Raw genomic sequence first — 24,523 nt, 5'->3', positions numbered from 1 at the left:
ATGTCACTGAACTCCTTCTAAACGGCCGGACCGATTTGAATGAATTTTTCGGTATGCGTTTGGGTGGCACCCTGTATGGTTTAGATTCACAAATCAGCCCGACTGATGGCGCTGGGGTCCGCTAGTTAAGTATATAATAATTAAAATAATTAATAAATTATATTCAGATAAATTAACTAATATTTTTTGTAATATTCATCTGTGACTGACTATACTAAGGATATAAATAAATAAATTTGCTGGTCTTAATTTTCACCTCACTGTAAGTATTAGTGAAAACCAGGATGCACTCTCTCTATGCAAAATGTTGGCGAGATGCTGTGAATCTGTGAACTGTCCCGAAGGACCGATCCCATGTAGGGTTTCCGAGGAAACATCCTTCTTCTGTACATTTCAATAATCGTTTTATTTTGTTATATTATTTAGGATTATTTTGAAGTTAACCATTAAATATTTAAGCGTGACATACACGATGCTCTAAAAAATCGAGCCAACCTCCCAATTCATTTTGTTTTTCAAACACCTGCCGCGAACGTTAAACTTATAGTCCAACGTAGCAACACGTAATATTTAATTGTTACAATCATCGCTTAGCGTGATCAGTCAATTAGCACAGTTATAGTGCGTAGTGGATACGTATTTCGAAATCGCCACTATTTCATTCTTCAAATTGCTACGGTCGATAATTCATTAAGGAATATGTCGTAATGTTATGACGTAGCGATTTTCTCTAGTGATATATTCAACATACGTATTTCAGGGGGCTTACTAGCAACGCTTATGGTCGAAGTATTTTTAAATTACTTTTTATATAATAAACGTTTACGAATGTACGTATTCGCATCAAAATTGCCTAATCTTTCCTATAGGTTCCCTGCAGATAGCACTACCAATCCCAGATATATTTAGAGATATATATTTATGAAAAAAGGAAAAATTTAACTTTGACTCTAAACCGTCGTGCACTAAGCGAAAGATTTATAATTCTGAAACTTGACTCGCTATGAGCCACCTGAGGTACTTTCAAAGATAAAACTAACCTTTATTCTGTACATGATAAGCATAAGGGAGAAAACATCACAACATAACAACGCTACTGCCTTTCTTATAATGTGGCTCATAAGACAACAGAAATAATGCTTTGGCAAATGGGTTATGGTTAACCAGTTATCATTTATCCCTGGACCTGTGTGACCTGGTACAATCGAACAACCACTACACTATTATGCACAAGATCATAACCAATGACCACTAAATATCTGCAATGTTTGAACGACTTATAAGAGAATATCAAAACACCGTCGTAACTGCTTTAGTTAACTTTTTCAAGGAGATAGGTAGCTCCTCTTTTTCTTCACTTAACATGAGCTAAACCGTCTCCTAGTTTGTCTACAGGTAGAGCGCACTCCACAAACCTTAACCTAAAAATCAGTATAATATTTGTAACCTACCCATACGAGTAAGTAACATTAGGTCCGTTTAGCTTCACTTTATCATCATTATTTCAACGTCATATTGCAGGGCAGAGGGCTCTTCTTTATACAGAATTCATTACTGTCCTCACTGGTTCACACAGCAATACTTATATATAGCAGGGCACACTCATCGTGTATACTAATGTTATAATGAATCAATGAATAGTTAAAAACAACTTACACTTATCATTAGAAATGGCTCAACTTAAACAAATCCGCCCTTACTAAACAATTAATCGCGTTAAGCGATGCCGATATTTCAACAGTTACCTCGTCAACATTACGTGTACATTAACAAATGATTATATGTGGCAGGTGTTTGGAAAGTAGTCTGTGATAGTAATTGGGCCAACAGCGTGACCTGATTTGTGACATGATCGTGTGTGTAACGTTTAAATGTTTTTCTGTGCTGAAACTGGGACTGTGCATTCATTACGTCACCTTAAGAGCATTTAACGACGATAGCTTAGTGGTTAGGGCGTCGGCCTCACTATCAGGGGACCAGAGTTTTATCCGCGGGACGCACCTCTTAACTTTTCGGAGTTATGTGCGTTTTTAATTTAAGCAAATAAAATGTCACTTGCTTTAACGGTGAAGGAGAACATCTTCAGAAAACCTGCATGCCTGAGAGTTCTCCATAATGGTCTCAAAGTTAGGTTCAGCGCGGGACTGCGGCCTAAGTTCTTCTCATTTTGAGAGGAGACCCGTATCCTGTACTAGGTCGTTAATAGTTTGATAATGATGAAGAAAATTGATTCTGACTTCTCTCTCATGAGAAACGAGGCATTTGCCCAGTATTTTGATAACACTCATGACTATTTTTATTTTTTTTACTCCACAAGTTATCCGATGATGCAATCTAAGATGGTAGCGGGCTAACCTGTTAGGGAGTATGGTAGTCATACCCTTAATCGTTTTTATCGCGACATCGCACCGGAACACTAAATCGCTTATTGGCCCGTCTTTGTCGGTAGGGTGGTAACTAGCCTCGGCCAAAGCCTCCAAACCAGACTAGACCAGAGAAAATTCAGAAATTATAAATTCGCAAATTGCCCCTGCCGGTAATCGAACCCGTCTCCTACTTAAATTCACATCTCAGCTCACCGTTGCGCCAGGGAGGTCGTCACAATTATTATGGAATATGAGGCATTGGCAGAAGCATTGGTGTGTTCCGATCTTAAGTGCGTGCTTGCCGATGAAATGGCAGGCACTCATGGCTTAATAGGCTGTACACATTTTGTACGTTTTATTGCTCTGTGAAGTGTTTCTCTGTTTAGAGGAGATGGTTTTCCACGTACCTTTGAGTCGACTGGTTCGTCTGTCAATCATTCTATATATATATATATATATATATAAAAAAAACACTGCCCTGTGCCCTCGGGTATAATTATTGCGAAGACGCCTTAGTCAAGGCCCCTAGTACAAGGGCGGACATATTGATTTCAACGTCAAAGCGTGTCTTGGACATTGCCACTCCGTACGTGTCCGCCCATCTGGGGCATAGAAAGTGTCATCTTGACAAAGCGAGAAATGACCATATCCGTTTGTACACACATACGCTGAGGGTACTTACATGGGCGCGGATTTGCAATGTATAATATGTAGAGGCTAGAGTAACCTAGATTATAAGTGACTGCACGAAGTCTTAACTATAGAGGATTTGTGTTAATTATTGTATAAGTTTGGGTAACGCGCGTTAAGAATACTTAAGAACCTAAGCTGTTGTCGGATTATTAATACAGACCTCAGTTTGCAAGTAAATAACACTTTTTGTTTTAATCCACTACAAATAAATAGTCACTAAATAAACTGCCGACGGCCTTCCAGAAATAATAAATTTTCAATGTCGGGGTTCGGCGACGTCCGACTTAAAAACCCACAGTGAACGAGCAAAATTCTTGCTTTGACCTCACATTAACATACAGCATTATAATAATCACCGTATTAATGTACAAAGCTGAGCGGTTACAGGACTCTTAATGGAGACAGGGCTTTCGATATCAGCCCTACATGCTGCCCAGTGCGGATTTGCGGGCTTTGTAATAAAAAAAAGCAGGATAGACTAACTGCAGTTAGAACATAAATTGGCCGTAGTAGGCGCCTCCAATATCTGTGTTAGTACATTTTAGTCCAAGCTAGTAATTCATTTCGAACCCACTACAAATAACTTGCTTAGTCCCAGATATTTTACGAAATGGCTTTTCATTCCCACAAATGTGCTAGTTATTCTTTTTTAATTTATTGAATAGCCTAGAAGACGACCTGCCCGAAGAAAAAGTTAGGTGACCCCGAAATGCTAATGCGGGCCAACGATAGTGGATCTGGTTTTAGCAGCTATTTTGCTATTCAGGAATAGAAATTTATTTTAAACAGACCTCTAGCAAACGGCTAGATTATAGCACGGATCATAAGATCTAAATTTGAATTTCACCGAACAATTCCTTCCAAATTTTGTACTGTCCTTATTCTGTTGAGCCCACCTGATCTTGTTGAAAATTGATTTATCAAGGTCGATATAGTTTGCAAACTGAATTCTATCCCCGAAAGCACTCGGGAATCATTCTTGCTGGCTTTGAAACAGCTTTACATAAAAATTTAAAATCATAATGAATAGGATACTTTTCAGCCTTGGAAAACACACTGTTTCCGTTAGATTATTGAAAAACCGCAAAAATACAGGACGGAGCCGCGGGCAACAGCTAGCACATTATAATTTCTCTCAATGTTGTCTATGGTATAATAGACAAGGTTAACGATAAGCCACACATGCCAGGGGCATTCCCACGACTTGGCAGGTCACACTTGCAAACTACTGCAAACAAAAGGTAAGCCGTTAGGAGGTTTATAGTTTTTTTGAACCTCCATAGTGGACAACTGACGGCCGATTGGCGCAGTGGGCAGCGACCCTGCTTTCTGAGTACAAGCCCGTGGGTTCGACTCCCACATGTATGTTTTTCAGTGTCTGGGTAGATATATTATAAGTATTTATGTATATTATTAATCAAAACCTTTATCAGTCAACTTAGTACCCATAACACAAGCTACGTTTACTTTGGGCTAGATGTGTGTATTGTCGAAGTATATTTATTTATTTTATTTAAATACTTAATTAATCTTTTTACGACAGATATTCCCCAAAAGTATGATTTTTACGTCGCAACCACACTAATCCCGTTGCTACCGTAAATTGTTTTCACTAACACCAAATGCGCGAGATTCATTTGTTTAACGTAAATTCCCTTCCCGCGCGTGTCGAACGACGCGAATAAGGTATTAGATATATAACGGAGAAGGTACTTTGGCCAGCAGCGTCTTCTCTATTACTACTGCCTACTTTGATCTTACTCGTCTGCCCAAAATGTGATTGGTCAATGGTCAGGCAGTGGACTGTTATAAGCTATTGATGATGAGACATAACTGATGCGGTAGTATGCAGGTAGGGTATTTTCGCCTTTTCGCGTCCGACGCCCAATTCGCGTCCAAACGACGGTACACTGTTTTACAACAGTGAAAAATAACAATACCGACACACCAATCTAAACAAGAGCGCTTCTATTGATGTTCGGACCTATGACAGGTACTCACACACAAACAAAAGATCTGTGCGTGCAACCCAAATTTAATGAAAAATAAACTAATCTTGCGTGTGCAACCAACAAGTGCTGACGCGCGAATGTGTTGTAAAAAAATATTGAGCAGCTGTACTTTTCACGGTAAGTATTTAAGGTGTTTATGTGAAATTTAGAATACTTTGTTATCTCTAGACCTTAATTGTGAACCACACTATAGGAATAACGATGTATGTGCTTATATTTTTCTACTGACAGCTTTATATAAGGTGGACGCGAACTGGTACATAAAATTTATAAAAAAAACACTTTGCGTCCGCTGTGGACTCAGATTACTCTATTTCTCAGTCAGATGTTTAATTAAATACGATAACATGGGAAAAACAATATAAACTTCCTATCAATTTTAACAACATTAACATGCATAATATGATGGCCGATTTGCGTCCTTATTATTAGAAATATAAAAAAAGATAATGAATGTCAAAAATCAGACTTGGACGCACAGTTTTCCTACATTAGAAACCCTATAACATTTTGCGTCCATCTTTTTATCACACGAAAATAATAGAGTAAAATTTATATAATTTTATTTAAATATACTCTTTATAACCTACCTAACCTAAAAATATACAATTATAATACGAAAATTATTTTATGTATTTGCCAATATTTGAATTTTGTTCCATTTTTAGGTTTCCTTACCCAAAGGGTAAAAACAGGAACCTAGTACTAACTTCGCTGTTTCGCTGTTCGTCTGTCACCAGGCTGTAGCTCATTAATCGTGATAGTAAGACAGTTGAAATTTTCATGGATGATGTATTTCTATTGCCGCTATAACAATAAATATTAAAAAATAGAATAAAACACGGAACGCGCGAGTCAGATTCGCACTTGGCCAATTTTAAAGGCTTTGTACCGAAATGGTAAAATAGAATCCTATAAAGCCATCGACATGATATTCGAAATAATAGTGAATCTATTAATGGAGTTAGTTGGAGGAGAAAAAAAATATCCTGAAGTGCAATTTATGTTTACTTTTATGATATCAGCAATTATTAAATAAATGTTTTGATTAAAATCACAAGCTTCCCTTTTTATTTCCTAATTCCCTTCCTAATTACTTCTAAACAGGTGGACGCCAATTGGTCCACAGGCGGACGCAATCTGGATTTTGTGGACGCAAAATGGGAAAATCGCCTGTTTCAGCTATTTGTACCTGTGTAGAATAAAACATCAGATGCGTTGTCCAAAACTGTGCATTAAACTTGACAAGACTATATAGGGACCACATTACAACCATATTTGATTAAAAACTACCGCACGGACATTTTTTTTTTCACGTTCAAACCTAACAACTCCACTAAGTGGACGCAAACAGGCGAAATGACCCTACTAAGAATATTTATTTAAAAATTCCAATGGTCAAACATTTTCTTATCTACACAATTAAGTATCGAGGTATGGTTGGTGAAACATAGTACAATCGTATTGTAAACTATTGTTATGTAACTTTATTTATAGCAATGATTCAAAAACATCAGATGAAATCACGATTATAAAAGCATAGCATGCACAAACACAGTGCATGTCTTATATTTTTGTTTACACATAAACTGAAGCATAATTTGCATTGAAAGAGTATTATAAGTCTAGTATAATCTGGCAACTGAGAGAATGTGTCCCTGATCCCTGAGTTACTCATATAAAACAGTAAGAGTTACAGCTTACATACCCTTGCCATAAATTATAGAGAATAATAAAATACTTTTATCGTAAAAGAACGACACATCAAAGTTATATTATTCAACAATTCAGTCACACCATTCTATCACTGGCATGGGCAGGAGACAATTATCTTCCCAGAAAAAGGATAAAAATTTAACTTCTTTCACAGCTTTATCAACTCTCAGCTTTGGCACACAAGTGGAAATTATATCCAAATAATATATGTGTAATAATAAATGGGGATGAAATGGGGATGAATATGTGAACATGAAATAGGAGATATTTCATGTTCACATATTTTAGCAGCTAAACACGTTAATTATATCCCTTTTCAGGGGATATCCCCTGAAAATATAATTTTTGTCTTCTGCCTGTGCTAGCCCTGCTGTAAGGTATACAATATTAAACGGGCGAAATTTATTAATAAACTATAATATATTATATAAATATCTATCCTATCTCTCATTAGCCATGATGAAAAAACCAATATGAAAGTGAACTAACTATTGAATAGACTCTTATGCTATTAGTTGTGAGAGATTATTTCAAAGCAGGCCAGTTTAAACTTAGAAATATTTGGAAGTGGACAAGTGGGCCAGTTGCCAATCCAGGTCATTATCCTACTGAATGTGTTAATGTACATCTATTGATATATATATGACGCTTGATGAGAAAGGGTTGTTTTAGCTAACAAGATTTTAGCTATAAGAGCTTAAACAAATTCTATATAATAGGTATTTAGATTTACTTCGTTGAACTTTCACGGTGGAGGTAAGTTACAACATTTTTTAATGCATTACTATTATAAAAGTAGTAGTTATAAATCTATGAGTAAATTAGGTGTATTTGGAATTTGGAACTTCCTTAAAAAGATCTGACTATACTATTATCATGACGATGATTTTGAAGATGAAAAAGGCAAAGACAAAATAATTTAGTTCCATTTTGTATTTTATTTCTGTACCAATTTTTTTATTTTATCTTTAAATTTATTGTGGTGTAACAAGAGGATACCTGGTATTTGTAATTAATTGAAAATTCAAGGGTTTTTAATTTAAAAAAAATTGTTTTTGTTTTATGATATTTTTAAGTTAAACACTATGATAATAAATTTAATAAATATAAATATTTATACTCATGTATATTGACAAGAATTATTATAACTTTTATATTTTTATTAATTGAGACATGATGGTAAATTTACATAAACCCAATATTTTAAATCTTCCTATTTGTAGTTGGTTAAAAGGTGCTTCTATTAGTCAGCAGGAAACAATAAAGCAAAATTACAAAAATAGAAGTTATAACAACGTATGCACAACAGACAGCACGCAATCTGTCTCCAACGGATTGCTAGTAGCTACCGTGGAGTTATTTATAAAATTGGGCACACTACCCCAGATATCGCGATTGCCTAGCAAAAGTAAGGCACATGTGCGATGAAATAACACTTAAAAATCAACTACTAACACATTATCGCAGAATTAACTACTTCACACATTAATTTTTATATTCATAGACAATTTACTAAGTTCTGAAAATCTATTCAATCTATTCTGAACAACTTTAACAAGACATTTTATTTTTGACAAGACAATTCCTATGACAAACATTGTGCTTTAAGTGTGTCAGTATTAGAATGTAATGGAGAATCCTTATACTCACTATTCTAATTTGCTACAGTCAAACCAATAAATAATGATGTAGTCAGTCATAACTGCCAAATTCTATCCTGTCTAATGCAGTTCCCACAAAGCTTCTATTCAGATACTATGCAACATATTACTTAATTTCTGTGTTAGTGCTATGCAGGTTGTCGGATAACTGGAACCTATCCTGAACCCCCAGACTAGAGTAATTCTAGAAATAGTAAATACACAAATTGACCTCGAATCGATTATTTAAATCCATTAAAAATATCACAACACACACTACTGCACCAGGGATCGTCAGAAATATATCTCAACCAAAGCCTATTATAGTCGTAAAAATGTAATAGGCCCGTTTTGACATTTGTGCAAGACCATAGAATGTAACTTGGAACGAAACTGAAAGAAACCAAAAAATAAAAATCAATTACATACAGTGTTTTAAAAAATACGTAAATTTTTTTGGGAAGTTAAATAATACGAAATAATATATCGCGAGTATTCTTTTTGCGCTTACTTCATAGTAGCATGCAATTTATAATTGTTGCGAAACGTTCCGAAAACAGTTACGTTCTCAGTCTTTTTTTTTTTTATACTAGAGCTGTAACCATTTTTTTACTGAATATCGAAATGATATATTGTGTAGTTATTTTTACTGCAACGAATGAGCTTGGTTCTCAAAATGGGTTCTAAATAATGAGTCTGAGTTGATGTATCTGACCAAGCGGCACATGACTGAAGCGTCCCCGCGCGCACTGCGCAGTTTTTCGTTCCTCATCTTGTAAAGTTGACTGTGCGCTCGTTTAAGTAAACAATATTGATATATATTGTTTACTTTTACGTTAACTATGGCTCTTCTATTTTGGACATTAATTTAAACATAGTGATTTGACTCGATTTTTGTGTTTGTTTTTATATAGTACTAACTCTGTTTCAACATGTTGAAAAGTGGACGTATAATCAACAGCCAGTTACGCGTATTGGTTGTGAAGTTAAAGGAATACTTTGAACGAACGAACACTTTACAATACATAATAATATCAATCCAGTACTGATACAAACTTGAATTGATTTATCGTGAGTATCGAGTACAGAGTCTTATGGTTCCATAACTAGTTACGTCGCGATGACAAATGTCAAAACGGGCCTATTATATTTTTACGACTATAATAGGTTTAGTACTTCACCTTAGAAAGATAAGCTAAAGATCAACGTTCACGAAAACTTAATCAGCTGAGCAAGTAAACAAGGATCTAGTCACGGAAAACGTATTTAAGTTCTACAGGTTACAGATGCAACAGGTGTAAAATTGTCGGAAGTTTGCTAACGTATTGAAAAACCAGAGGTTCATACAAGAGTAGTTTAAAACGACGCGTCTCCTCGTTTAAAACCCACTTTCACACTTACGATTTTGAGCGATTTACTCGTCGGACGAAACTTTAAATACATAAAAACTATAAATACCTTCTCTTTTGCACGCCCGGCATGTTTTTGCATTGATTTCGCGATTAGCGCACCTTTACTCTCTGCCATTTTTATCACTATTTCATTACAGACTGTCTTTATTTTCGAAAACACTATCAAATTGCAACTGTGTGGTTGCAATTTGCTGTCACAGTTCACACGTCAAATTCCAAGTGCCGTGAAATTATACTGGCGTGACGTGAGCTATCGCTCTAGCGGCCGGAGGCGAATTGAATTGATGTCAACCATAGAGTACGAAATACTGACGCTAGATGGCGTTACTGTTTTTTTTTTTTTTTTTTTTTAATTTCCTTTTGCTAAATACATTAATGTATATATAGAATAAAATATGATAGTTAAGATTATTCAGACTTCTATAGTCGTAAAAATGTAATAGGCCCGTTTTGACATTTGTCATCGCGACGTAACTAGTTACGTCCGTGGAACCATAAGACTCTGTACTCGATACTCACGATAAATCAATTCAAGTTTGTATCAGTACTTGATTGATATTATTATGTATTGTAAAGTGTTCGTTCGTTCAAAGTATTCCTTTAACTTCACAACCAATACGCGTGACTGGCTGTTGATTATACGTCCACTTTTCAACATGTTGAAACAGAGTTAGTACTATATAACAACAAACACAAAAATCGAGTCAAATCACTATGTTTAATTTAATGTCCAAAATAGAAGAGCCAAAGTTAACGTAATAGTAAACAATTTATATCAAACTTAAACGAGCGCACAGTCAACTTTACAAGATAAGGAACGAAAAACTGCGCAGTGCGCGCGGGGACGCTTCAGTCATGTGCCGCTTGGTCAGATACATCATCTCAGACTCATTATTTAGAACCCATTTTGAGAACCAAGCTTATTCTTTGCAGTAAAGATAACTACACAATATTTAATTTCGATATTCAGTAAAAAAATGGTTACAGCTCTAGTATAAAAAAAAAAAGACTGAGAACGTAACTGTTTTCGGAACGTTTCGCAACAATTATAAATTGCATGCTACTATGAAGTAAGCGCAAAAAGAATACTCGCGATATATTCTTTCATATTATTTAACGTCCCAAAAAAATTTACGTATTTTTTAAAACACTGTATGTAATTGATTTTTATTTTTTTGTTTCTTTCAGTTTCGTTCCAAGTTACATTCTATGGTCTTGCACAAATGTCAAAACGGGCCTATTACATTTTTCCGACTATAGATATATTAAGCTTAATTTTTAAACGGATTAATTTTGAAATTAAAGTGAAATACATATAATAGTTGCCTCGCAATATCAACGAAATTTTCCATAACTGGTGGAAACTATTAAATATCGTATTTACGTCACAAACATGTAGAAAAGACCATAAGGCAACTTATTTAAATTGACAGAATCCAAAAAGCCAGAGCTGGAAAATTAGCCTCTTTTAAAGATAAATGAACATGTCTATGGTTGTATAGAAAAAATTACATTTGACAGCGTTCTGTTTACAAATACTGGTCTGTGATTTTGTTTTCGTTTTCTCAATCTTAAGACAAGTGAAATTAACCAATTGAGTAAACAGTTTTTAACGTCGTGCTACTTTACTACAACATCTATGATTACTGTTATTTAGTCTAATATTTAAAATGGTAAGTGTAACAAGGTTTGTGGGATTTGTAATTAGCCCGGGTGGGCACACCTCGCTTTGGCTTAGCCTGTGTTTAAAACGGCATCAAAACATTCTTAATAAGAAATTCTACATTTTAGTCTAGTTTTTCTAACATAAGGAAGCATTTGATTTAAATAGATTTTTGGCATAGAGTTAGAAAACAAACAACTCCCACAGGATTTGTCAAAAACCGTAATAAACACAGAAAAATAATGTTGGCAACAGCTATATAGTATTGGATACATTTTATTAAATCTTGAAAGAGGGCAATTTGACTTTTTTAGGAACCCAAAACAGAGTTACAGCGTAATGCAATAGCGGAAACTCGTCGCAAAGAGCTGGAGACATACCAGCGGGCTCTGGACATACAGTGGCTGAACAGTCGCATGGAGGATGGCCGGATGGGAAGATGCCTCGCGCTCATACAGAAGGAGGCTGAAATGGAGACGGAATATAAAGAGGTGCAACATTCAAGATACTTATAGCTCATATACATGAGCAATAAGTATCATGAGCTCTGTCACAAAAAGCATAACAGATACAGGCTCAAATGATAATGATGAGCAATGTTTCATCTTGGTCGCAAGAGGAAGACTGTCCAACATCGGCGAGTGGACTGGGGTTGGGAGTGCCCCCAGCTGTTTAACCTTGTGAGAGACAAGGCAAAATATAAAAGAAGTAACAGCAATGCTGCTTTCCGGTCTGAAGGGCTTGGTTGCTCTACACATACTTAGGTTGATGGACACAGGGAGTCAGGTTTCAGAATGTCAGCAACCATTATAAGGGCCATCTGCGTGGTCCCCACAATTATAAATACTGATCTGAAATAGTCTATCCTTTGAGAGGTACACTTTATTGTACACCTAACGGAATGGATTTATTAACAAAAAAAAACACAAAATAAAACACACATTTACAATGGGCTGCCTTATCGCTAAGAAGCGATCTCTGCCAGGCAACCCAACAAAGGAAATGGAAAAAACTCTTAGACTTTAGGGTTAGGTTGCACACAAGATACCAATTTAAAAAAAAAAATTTGCTATGCAGTGATGATGGAGTCTGTAGGTTGTCTTTATTAGGCTTATGTCTTGAACTAACAGTCCCACTGCTATTTCCAGACATATTATATATTTGCCTGCAATTCACATGTAGGGAAATTTACATTATATAATAACAATAATAATAATAAAAATAAAGCATATTCAGTCTAAATTTACAAAACAAAGTTCAATCCTTACAAACTACTTCTTGGTTAGTGTGATTTTTAAATAAATTCTTAAGTGAGTGTTAGTTTGTGAGCACTTATGTTAGATAGATAGATAGATAGATAGATTAGAAAGCCTCCCCCATATCTTTCCACACTTTTCCATCTGGGGCACTCTGTTAGCAGATTATATCGCCTGACAGGGAGTATTATTAACGTGTCCACCTGCTAAAGCACGGGAACATAGGAGAAGTTTACCCCCGTTTACTATTTCCACTATGCTCTGAGAGTTGATAAAGCTGTGGGAGAAGACACATTTTTATCCTTTCCCCAGGATTAATTGTCTCCTGCCCATGCTATCCGTGCGCCACTCTTTAATGTTGCGCAACCAACACTTACTGTTGCGACCGATGCATCTCTTTCCAGCAACTTTGCCCATCATTATCAGTTGGAGTAGCCTGTATCTGTCATGCCTAACCACATGCCCATGTAACTTTTTTCTTTTTGACGGTCTTCCAAAGTTCGCGCTGACAACCAACTCGCTGCAAGACTTCCTCATTGGTAACCTTTCGAGTCCAGCTGATTGGCCCACGTCTCGAATGCTTCTAGACATTTCCTGAGGTCCTATTTTATGGTCCAGGATTCGCAACCGCAAAGAAGTATTGCCCAAACGTAACAATGTAGAAGGCGTTTACGTAATGCGATGTTTAGGCGGCGGCCAGTGAGCACTTTTTTCATGCTAAGATCACTACTGCAATTTAAAACTAAAATTAATTATTTATGCTTAGTTCCTGATTTTGTTTAGAGAACCGATCATGCAGCTATTGTCAATGCACGTGCCAAAAAAGAGATTGATCTTGGCATAGAAGTGGCCAAAGTCCGTAGGGAAGAAGATTGCGAACTTCTTCGGAGACATTACCTCAGAGAAAGAGATCCTAGTCTTCGCCAGCTTATGAAGAAGTTGCAAGCTGGCTATGTGTGCAGGGACCTGCAGTTGCAGATACAGTGTAATGAGCATAAAAAACTGCAAGAAAAGGTAATTGAACTATACAATTCAATCGTTTTGATAGAATACAGGGCTATGTATTATTTAATTCTACTATCCTACTAATATTATAAATGTTAAAGTTACTCAATCACGCAAAGACGGCTGAACGGATTTGGATGAAATTTTGCATGCATATACCCTTTGACATAGAAAAGAACATTGTTAAAGTATTTAAATATGTAAGTGTTGTTATTATATATATTAGTTTATTTTTTTATTTATTAATTATATTATTTACTTTGATCTATTTGTGTACACTAGTTTATGTATTAGCATGTAGTTATTCGCATGTATGTATTTTAATATTTGTACCACCAGCAGTCTATTCTCCTCTTCTTTTTTTTCCTAATTCATAGGTTGCCGGGCAGAGATCGCTATTAAGCGATAAGGCCGCCTTTTTATTACTACTTCTTTCGATATGTTTCTGTTTTTGTTATATTTTATATATGGTAATGTTGTGGCAGTGGCGTGCACTTCATACATGCACAAAAGCACTGCATACCCAAATTATTTTATATAACCCGTATTGGAGCGGAATTTTTCCATTTTATGCCATGTGCCTGCTTTATGCATGCCCTGGTCAGAAACCCTGTGTTGTGGTATACAAATAAAGAGTTTAATAATAACATAGTACCTTTTATCCCGATTTCTTAAGTAGTTCCCGAGGGAAATTGAAAATTGTTTACAAGCTAAACTGCGGGCAGACAGCTTTGAAGCTTGGTACGCATGTCAGATATGCTATGGAAATGGGCATGCACTTTCTATATCGATCTCTCAACTAGTACGCGTTATAGGGTTAAATAAATTTAACGAGCGAAGCTTTAGACTCAATTCTGAAGTCCACGCAGACAAAGTCGCGGGCAGAAGCTAGTTATAATATATTTATTTACTTGACAATCTTTTAATATTCAAATAGTGAATAATAATTCTGCCATGCATGAAATCAAAATTGTATGAGAGATATATATTTATTTCTACTAACACCAATAAGAACCTGAACATAAATTGTGTATTAGTTATAAGGTTCAAACATTTTTTAGTGCTACGCCCTAACAAGGCTCATGACTATGTTAAGGCATGGAAGCAAAGAAATAAATAAATTTTGGGGTTGGTCTATCACGACGTACAAAAGGAGCTCCCAACATTACATACATATTAAGTGTATCATGTCAGATTTCGTACGTGGTGAAGTCTTCTGAAACAGTCTTACTTGATCTTGTTGTCTATAGTATAATACTGTCGGACCCGCGCGACTTCGTCCGCGAATGAGTGGACTTAAAAAAATAGTCGTATGTCAAATATAAATGATTCCGAGATTCCATTATAAATGGATCCTAGCTAGATCGATATATCGCCCTCTAAACCCCCTGTATACTAAATTTCATGAAAATCGTTGGAGCCGATTCCGAGTTTCCAATTATATATATTTATCGATAAAACACGAATAAAATTACATTTTCTAAAAATGTATTCTAGCTAGATCGATTTATCGCCCCCGAAACCCCATGTATACTAAATTTCATCATAATCGTTGGAGCCGATTCCGAGATTACAATTACATATATTTTATACATATACAAGAATTGCGCGTTTAAAGATATAAGATACTAGCGTACCCAGCCCGCTTCGCCGGGCTAGATTTTGCTTTATTTTATTTAAACAATAAACTTACATCATTAAATTTTAATTTAAGTCTCATAATATATTCAATCTTTTAATTCTCTCCGATTTCTCGAGCAGGTGAAGATCATTATCTACACCCATGTACACCCAACAATCATCATAGTACCTAAATAAAAGCTGTATTTGACAGTTCAAAAATAGGAGTGCTCCGATCGTCACCAAACTTTACACGATTAATCGCCAGGTCAATCCGGAGATTCCCTGAAAGTTTCATTGAAATCGGTCCAGCCGTTTCGGAGCCTATACGGAACATACCCACACACTTTCTCTTTTATATATATATAGATTAACTAGCTGTTGCCCGCGACTTCGTCTGCGTTTGATTTTGTTTTTAAAGTATTCAGTATCGCTAAGCCTTAAATGAGTATAGTAGTATATATATCTATATATATATAACATGTGACTGTCAATTAATTAAAGACAAATAATTTGCAATAAAATAAAATTGCGACTATAATTAAAGATCTAAGCTATCCTATCTCTTAAGTTGGACCAGACTGCTCACGGTGTGCCAATTTAATTTAAAATCGGTTAAGTAGTTTAGGAGTCCATCGCGGTATCACTTGTGCATTATTTTATACCACACTGTTTGTGTTCACAAGAGCTTATTTAAAACGGCATACTGACTACTGGCAAATTGCTCGGAAATTTGTCTTAAAATGTCCATACCACATTCCTAAGATGTGAACTTCACTACTTTTGTGCATGTGCAGTGTGCATGTTTCACCACGACGCGCAGTTGGAGAACCATCTCCATACATAGAATCATACATAGAATATCTCCATATTGAGCCGGTTGGCGCAGTGGGCAGCGACCCTGCTTTTTGCGTCCAAGGCCGTGGGTTCGATTCCCACAACTGGAAAATGTTTGTGTGATGAGCATGAATGTTTGTCAGTATCTGGGTGTTTATATGTATATTCTATGTATTTATGTATATTATTCATAAAAAAAATATTTTTCGGTCGTCTCAGTACCCATAACACAAGCTACGCTTACTTTGGGGCTAGATGGCGGTGTGTGTATTGTCGTAGTATATTTATTTATTATTTATTTATAATATTATAGAAGTCTAAGTAGAGAATACTTTGCTTAAACTTTCCAGGCTGAAGATGCTCAAGCAAACCGTGTCCTCTCAACCTGCCTCTTCAATGAAAATGAGGCCAGAGAACGGGATGAAGAACAAAAACAGAATAAAAATAGACAGTACTGCCACGAATTGCAGCAACAGTTGGTCAATAGGCAACAGCAAAAACAGTGCCAGTATGAGGAAATGCTTATTGAGAAGAAGATGCTCGAAGAAGTGTCCAGGACTCTGGCTGATGAGGATCAAAGGTATGACTTCCACTGTCTCTATGAAGAACTTTCAATTGAATAGGTGTTGTAGTTTGAGAGCTGCCTAAATTGTTATAATTATATCCTATAATCAAATAGAAGGGCAACATAATGAGAAATTGATTTGCAATTTGATAAGAAATAAATTTGCAACCAAGTAAGTATTTTTTTTTTATAAAATGTATATGGCTACATAGTCTTAAGAGTATATAAAATTGATAAGGAACTAAAATATAACTATATATTTATATTATAATTATATGTATTTAATTTAATTGTATCACTGGTTGCACTATCTCGTTTTCCCTAACCTAATTCTCTACCATAAAGGGTTGTCTGGAGGAGATCGCTCTAAGCGATAAGACCCCCTTTGCGCATCTTATATATAGATATTTTTATTATTTTATTTTGTGCAATAAAGACTTTATCTATCTATCTAAAAATTAAATAAAAATATAAGGTCAGATTGTGTGTGTGTGTGTGTCAGTACAGTTTACAACATTGTTTGGTAATATAATTGAGAAAATTACAAACACAGTTTGTTTGTACATTACATTTTGTATATATATAAAATGTAATGTAATTGTAAAAATTACAAATAAACTGTGTAGTAGTATGACATATTACCTTATAATATATTTATATATTATATTTATATATTATAAGGTAATATGTCCATATATTATAGTATAAATATATTATAATATAATAGTCAATTTTTGTCAACACTAATATTCATCATCATCATCATCATCATATCAACCCATTCCTTGCCCAATGCAGGGCTCCGGCCACCCACAATGAGAAGGGGTTAATTCCATAATTCATCACTCTGGCCCAGTTGGTGAACACCATAGCCACACCTTTTGAGAACTCTGAAGCATACAGGTTTCCTCACGATGTTCTTCTTGACAGTCGTATCAAGTTATATTTTAATTCCTTAAAAATCACATAACTTAAAAAAATTAGAGGTGTTGTGTGGGGTGCGGGGATTCTAACTCGGCCCTCGGAAAGTTAAATCTGTCACTGCTTTAAAACTAATATTATAAATAGATAAATGTAATTAATTTACTGTGTATGAAATAAAAGTTAATCCATACTTAATATTATAATATGGAAGTGTGTTTGATTGTTGATCTTTACTTAATGCCCTAACTAAGCAACCAATCAACTTGATTTTTGGCACAGACTTAGTTGAAAGTACGGAGAGTAACACCGGCTACTTTTTATCCCAGAATTTGCAAAAAACCGTAATAAGCGTGGACGAAGACGCGGGCAACAACAAGTTGAAAAATAAATATGAATTCCATTTAAAGTAACGTTTTACTTTAATCTTAATGCTCTAACATTTTGGATAATGTGAAATATTCATACACTGACTGGTAGAATGTACTGGATTCTATTTAATATTATAAAATCTCAATTCCTTTGAATAAGTTATTATTATTATTATTTCTATAGTTTATTTATATATTACATTTATTTTTTTATTATCTTCAGTGTAAATTATAGAAAAAATACAAAAAACACAATTTAAAAATTAAAATAAAAAAACCACTCAATATTATTATTATTATTCATTACAGGGAGCTTCAGTACAAACGTGAGCAAACAGAGAAGTTAAAAAATGAAATGAAGACATTTAAGCAAGCGCGCGACGCTTGGAAGGAGAAACAAAAGGCCATGGTAGTCATAGAAGAGCGGCAGATTGAGGAACAGAAGAAAGCACTCTCTGACAGAAGCGCTGCCATGTAAGTGCCATTAGAAATATTCTTCTTATTTTCTTCTCTCTCTCTTTTAGTTGTGTCAATGTCCCAATAGGGATAGCACGGGCAGGAGATAAAAATTATATCCCCAATTGTATTCCATGTCAGGGGATATAATCACTCCCTGACATGGAATATAATTGACGTGTCCACCTGCTAAATCACAGGAACATGGAATAGGAGAATTTTACTCCCGTTTATTATTTGGATATTATGTTCACTTCTGCGCCAATGCTCTGAGAGTTAATAAAGCTGTGGGAGAAGAAACATTTTTATCCTTCCCCGGGGACATGATTGTCCTCTGCCCATGCTAGCCGTGCCGGTTTGAACTCTCGAAAGGACAAAGAGGAATGATTTTAATGAATGACAGTTTTTTTTTTATTTTATACATAGCGATTTTACGCTTCAGATGAATATATCTAATGCCAAATAGTAAGCGACAAAATTTTAGTTGCAACTAAGCATTTTTTTTTTTAAAGGTAATCTATTAACTTTAATATTTACATAACTTGCCGTATGTATTCAAAATTAAACTTTTACTTATAAGGAATAATAATTACAAACTAAAATAAATAGAAGCCGTCTAACTTATCATCATCCCCTGAGGATGCTCCGGTTTCGGAGCGAAACGTGCGTAGAGGATATATTGCCGAAGATCTGTTTGGTGTGGAGTATAAGGATTGAAGAAATTATAAATTACACCATACAGATTCTCCTGCTTTTCGCGGAGTATAGCAAATTAAGCTTAATTTTGATAATATAACATGGATTTCCGCAAAGTAACGCCTGCTTCTATCCAATATCCAATATGAAATAGCCGTCTAACTGTTCACTTATGGGCATGGTACCCAAAGCATTTATTTGATTTTGAAACAAAAATTTCGAAAATATAAATTTTAATCGAATATCATGAAACTAATGATAGTACCATAGAATTAAGAACATATAGAACCCTAATTCAGCCATTATCGCTTGATTTTGGAACAAGAAAATGTAAATCGAATTTAAGCAAACTTATGATGTTACCATAGAATTAAAAACATCAGACCCCTCATGGATGGAGAGAGCTATGCTCTATCTCTACGTGATCAAATCAGAAGTAATACTTCAGACTAATGATGATGGTGATGAACTGGGTCATTGTTTTGCGGCGAAAAATAATATATAATATTTAAAATTATTTTGTATATATGTAAATATATATTTTTTTTATACTGAAATTGCTGCACCAACCCGTTCTTTCTTTTTTTTTTGCCTAATGTCAAAGATTGTCTGGAAGAGATCGCTTTAGTGATAAGACCGCCTTTGCACGCTCTATTTTTTTTTTATGAAGTTTCTTCTGTATTTGTGTTTAATTTATATAAAATGTGTGTGTGCAATAAAGACTTAAAACAATATAATATTACTACCCATGTATTTCTTTCGAAATAAGTTATTTAAAAAAAAACTTAGGACATCTTATGAAACATTTTGTTTATTTCAGAGTGGCGGAGCGGGAACGGAAAGTAAGACAAAAGGATGAAATCAACAAGAAAATAACCGACAAAATATTGTTTGACGAGGTAATGCGCCTCAATGTTACTTGTAAATGCTAAAATCGGAGCTCGACTTTACTTTCGGGGGGCCGGGTTCGAATCCCAGCACGCACCTCTAACTTTTCAATTCAATTCAATTGTATTTATTTCCTGATACAGGTAAATATGTGTTACAGAAAAAAAATTGTACTACGCCAAATTTTGATGCAAATTGTTGGTAGTATTTAAATTTTAATTGATGTTACTACTAGGCACAATTAAGATATTGGCAGTTGGAATAATATTAATTACAATTATTAAATCATGTTTATAATAATACAATACACCTTATAACATAATAATTTCAAAGTTATGTGCGTTTTAAGTAATTAAAATATCACTTGCTACAATGGTGGAGGAGAACATCGTGAGGAAACCTACATGCCAAAGAGTTACACATAATGCTACATAATGTTCTCAAAGGTGTGTGGAGTCCACCGATCCGCACTGGGCCAGCGTGGTGGACTAAGGTCTTAACCCGTACTTATTGTTGGAGGAGAACCGTGCCCTTTAGTGGGCTGGTAATTGGTTAATATGATGATGATGATGAAATAGTTATAATAAGCAGATGAAAATGTATGAAATTCCATCCATCCTTAAAAACTTTTGCATTTATAATGTTAGTAGAATATATAGTATATAATAGTATCGTTTTGTTTTCCTGCAGGCAGCGCGCCAAGAACGTGAGAACATAATAAAGCTTCTGCAAGAGCAAGAGTACTTGGAGAAGAACGCGCAAGACGACATGGCGGTGCGCACCAACTCGGAGCGCGTCCAACGTGACACCAAGCAGGCGCTGACGTCACAAATGGAGTTTAGGAAGAGGTTGCAGAGAGAACAGAAGGTGACAGAAGCGGAGTTTAGGAAGAGCGTGAGTATTTCTTACCGATACCTAACAGCAATAATAAATTAATTAATTATGCTACGACAATACACACATCGCCATCTAGCCCCAAAGTAAGCGTAGCTTGTGTTATGGGTACTAAGATCCCGTCATTAAACCACATTTGATTTACCTGATCGAAGTCTGGGGAAGCGCAACCAAAACAAGATTAGTTCAGATGAACTAATCTTGTTTTGGTTGCGCTTCCCCAAACTGCTCAAAATAAAACTTTTTCCAATAACCTTTTTGAACATTTATTAATTATATATATAGCACGTGCATCTTTATTAGAAAATCAATAAATAAAACAATCCACACTAATATCACTTTCTCATAAGAGAAAAATAGTTAATACAGTAATTAATAATTATTTTACATTTTAGTAATATTCATGTATTTTTTGGTGATTTCAGGCCGAAGCAAAAATGGCGTCCTACGATGCGCTAGAAAGAGAAAAGGAGCTGAAGAAAAGGGAGAAGAATGAGCAGTACGCGAAAGATTTACAGCAGCAGATAAAAGAAAACGCGATTGTCAGAGAGAGAAATAAAAAACAGGAGGATGACCGCGCTAAATACGTGTGGGACTGCGACCGAGCATGGTACGTGCTTAAGATAATAAATAAAAATAAATAAATAAATATACTACGACAATACACACATCACCATCTAGCCCCAAAGTAAACGTAGCTTGTGTTATGGGTACTAAGATTGCTGATGAATATTTTTGTTAATATAAAATGCATAATACTTATACAGATAAACACCCAGACACTGAAAAACATTCATGTTCATCACACAAACATTTTTCCAGTTGTGGGAATCGAATCCACGGCCTTGAACGCAGAAAGCAGGGTCGCTTCCCACTGCGCCAACCGGCTGTCCGCTCCAGATAGACCGCTCTCATGATATTTGGTTCAAAATTCATTATTCATTTGTTTCAATAGACTTATTTTCTAAGCACTTTTAAAATGTCAAGTCAGCCTGTTAGTCGGCCGTTTGTTATTATTGTTACTATTACTCTCTATTTGTACAACACATGAAGTAAAAGAATTATGCAAGAAAAAAAGAAAAAAAAATAGAAGCAGATTACAAAACGCGGCCTTATCGCGATATATATATAGTATATATAGTATATATAGTAGCGATATCTGTGGCGCAACCTTAGAATTAGGAAAAAAAATGAAGAATAAACCTAATGAGAAAGTTAATAGTGACTCTACCACCGGTTCGTAAGGCAGGTTTTACTGGCAAGAAACTCAGTTAGTTACTTTTCTTAACATCATTTTATTGTTCAACAATCTTTAGAAGTTTACTATCTTGTGAGAGATGAGAGCGGAACGGCCTGGTAGAGATCTCTTTTTAGCGATATGGCCGCCTATAACAAAAGGGTATCTCAGATGAACCATAATGGTATTTTAAAGGTATATGTTTATTTCTTCAAAATTAACACTTCATTTCCGGCGCACTACATCTCTACGGAAGTGTCCAATGCCCTTTTGGACTCCTCTAAGAATGAGGAGGGGTTAGACCGTAGTCCACCACGCTGGCCCAGTGCGGATTGGTGGACTTATTAGATGTTTTACTTAACCGTTAAAGTTTGTGTGTGTGCGTGTGTGTGTGCGTTCGTCCGTGCGTGCGTGCGTGTGCGTGTGTGGGGGTTGTTTTTTGGTTTTTTTGTTAAAGATGGCCGTTGCCACAATTTTTTTTCTCAACTCCCTCAGTAAGTGTATCAAATGAAATGGATTGATTAGTAAAATAATGTCATTTACATTAAAAATTAAGGTTTATTTTAAATTTATATATTATTTATTGATCTCTAGGCGAGACGAAGTGGAGGTGGAACGAAGGAAGATAATGCAGAACCACGTGCCCCACGTGATGGGCTACTTGCAGGCGGGGGTGGTCGCGCGCTCGGACGTAGCCGCCGACACCCAACACCCGGACCGACGCGACACCCAACACCCTGACCGGAGCGACACCCGCCCAGCCGGACACCCCAAGTGCAATGAGCAGTGTAGAGTGTTGAGAGACTATTGATGACAAGTGTACGGCCGCCGAACGAATGTTTCTCGTCACTAACCTATGTTTTGACGTTTTTTTAAATCCACTACATGTTAGCTTGTGACTGCAATCACACCTGGTGCTAAGTGATGATCCAGTCTAAGATGGTAGCTAGCCACCAGGTGTCATTGAAGTCAAGGGCTAATTTGTAGTGGAATAAAAAAAAAGTTTCCGAAATATCTATTTTATTGCAAAATCAACGCCACTTCAAAGTCAGATTGACCATTCAAAATTCAAATTCAAAATTTCTTTATTCATGTAGGCCTATCACAGGCACTTATGAAGCGTTCATACATATTTGTTTACATAATTGTAAGGGGATGGTGATAACTTCGTTCGCCAACTTAAATCTAAAGCTACGAGGGTTCCAAACGCGCCCTGGTCTAAGAAGAGCACACGACAAACTTAGCCGGGTAAATTTATTTTTTTGTTATCACCATCTTCCAGTAAATTTATATTAAGCTATGAAGCTAGAGCAATTCACACCCAAGCTTTTTTATCGTTTAATCCTTAATATTATAATAGGATTTTTCATTTGATCGCAATCTGTTTGGAATTCCTTTAAAGGCCAAACAACGTAACGTCTCTTCATCGTTCTGATATCTTTACTATTCATCATCATCGTTTCATCAATACTATAATTGATTGACCTCAAGCTCTCTCGGACTGTGGATGGCGGGAATGACTGTACGAGGATGCAGCAAGACATTGATAGAGTAGTCAAATGGAGCAAGGACAATCACTTACAATTTAACACTTCAAAATGTGCTACAATCACATTCTCTAAGAAACGGTCACCCATCCGGTATGATTACAACATTGATGGGGTGTCAATGACAAGAGTTTCAGAGGTGAGGGACTTGGGGGTTGGTTTGAACTCGGAGCTTACTTTTGGAAATCATATTATAAAATGCTGTAAGAAAGCTTTCAAAAATTTAGGATTACTACTTCGTACAGTTAGGGGATATAGCATTGTACAATGCTCTGGTTAGGAGCCAATTGGAAAGTAACTCAGTCATTTGGGCTCCACATGAGGTTAAATATAGCCTTATGTTGGAGCGATTGCAAAATAAATTCGTTAGGTACCTGTACATGAGGCTTTATGGGGTATACCCATACTATCCCTTAATGTACCCAACACTATTTGTTCTGGGTATGGTAGGGTATAACGAGCTAAAAGTTAGGAGGGAACTAACACTTATATTGTATATGTTTAAAATAATTAGGGGGAAGTTGCATAATGCGGACGTTTTAGGTCAGATTAATCTCTGTGCCCCGGACCGGTTCGTGTGCGCAGGCGCAGGCCGCCCCTGCTGGCGGAGCCGCGCGGACGAACCAACTTGCTCAACAAGGCGCCGCTGACGCGCGCGATTCGCACCCTAAACGACATAGCTGAGAGAACGGATCTGTTTTGTTGTACTCTGACTGAACTCACAAAGG

At 35.9% G+C, this 24,523-nt stretch overlaps 2 protein-coding genes across 4 annotated transcripts in view; one reads left to right on the top strand and one right to left on the bottom strand.

Moving 5' to 3' along the window:
- The window catches only part of LOC120626225 (myc box-dependent-interacting protein 1), an 81,195-nt gene extending 71,095 nt beyond the window's left edge, over nt 1–10,100 (bottom strand). For all 3 annotated transcript variants that reach the window (XM_039893631.1, XM_039893633.1, XM_039893634.1), the window contains exon 1: nt 9,886–10,100. In XM_039893631.1, the coding sequence (XP_039749565.1) occupies nt 9,886–9,954 (69 nt within the window). In that variant the 5' untranslated portion in view covers nt 9,955–10,100. The remainder of the gene's footprint in view (nt 1–9,885) is intronic.
- Nucleotides 10,101–11,377: 1,277 nt separating this feature from the next.
- Nucleotides 11,378–23,411, top strand: LOC120626588 (meiosis-specific nuclear structural protein 1-like). The gene is made up of 9 exons (XM_039894141.1): nt 11,378–11,512; nt 11,817–11,993; nt 13,542–13,772; nt 16,571–16,800; nt 18,387–18,551; nt 20,050–20,128; nt 20,808–21,011; nt 21,437–21,621; nt 22,843–23,411. Exons 1-9 carry the CDS (start codon nt 11,510–11,512, stop codon nt 23,057–23,059), a joined length of 1,491 nt encoding a protein of 496 aa, XP_039750075.1. The 5' UTR covers nt 11,378–11,509; the 3' UTR covers nt 23,060–23,411.
- The last annotated feature ends 1,112 nt before the right edge of the window (nt 23,412–24,523 follow it).

Source organism: Pararge aegeria, chromosome 9 (genome assembly GCF_905163445.1).
Source record: "Pararge aegeria chromosome 9, ilParAegt1.1, whole genome shotgun sequence".
NCBI classification, from domain to species: Eukaryota; Metazoa; Arthropoda; class Insecta; order Lepidoptera; family Nymphalidae; genus Pararge; species Pararge aegeria.
Note: the sequence above shows the minus strand (reverse complement) of the source record. Positions and strands in the feature narration are given on the sequence as shown.

Coding starts and splice junctions, on each gene's coding strand:
- LOC120626588 (XM_039894141.1), top strand. Junction 21,012..21,436: donor AAGCGGAGTTTAGGAAGAGC/GTGAGTATTTCT, acceptor TGGTGATTTCAG/GCCGAAGCAAAAATGGCGTC. Junction 21,622..22,842: donor TGGGACTGCGACCGAGCATG/GTACGTGCTTAA, acceptor ATTGATCTCTAG/GCGAGACGAAGTGGAGGTGG.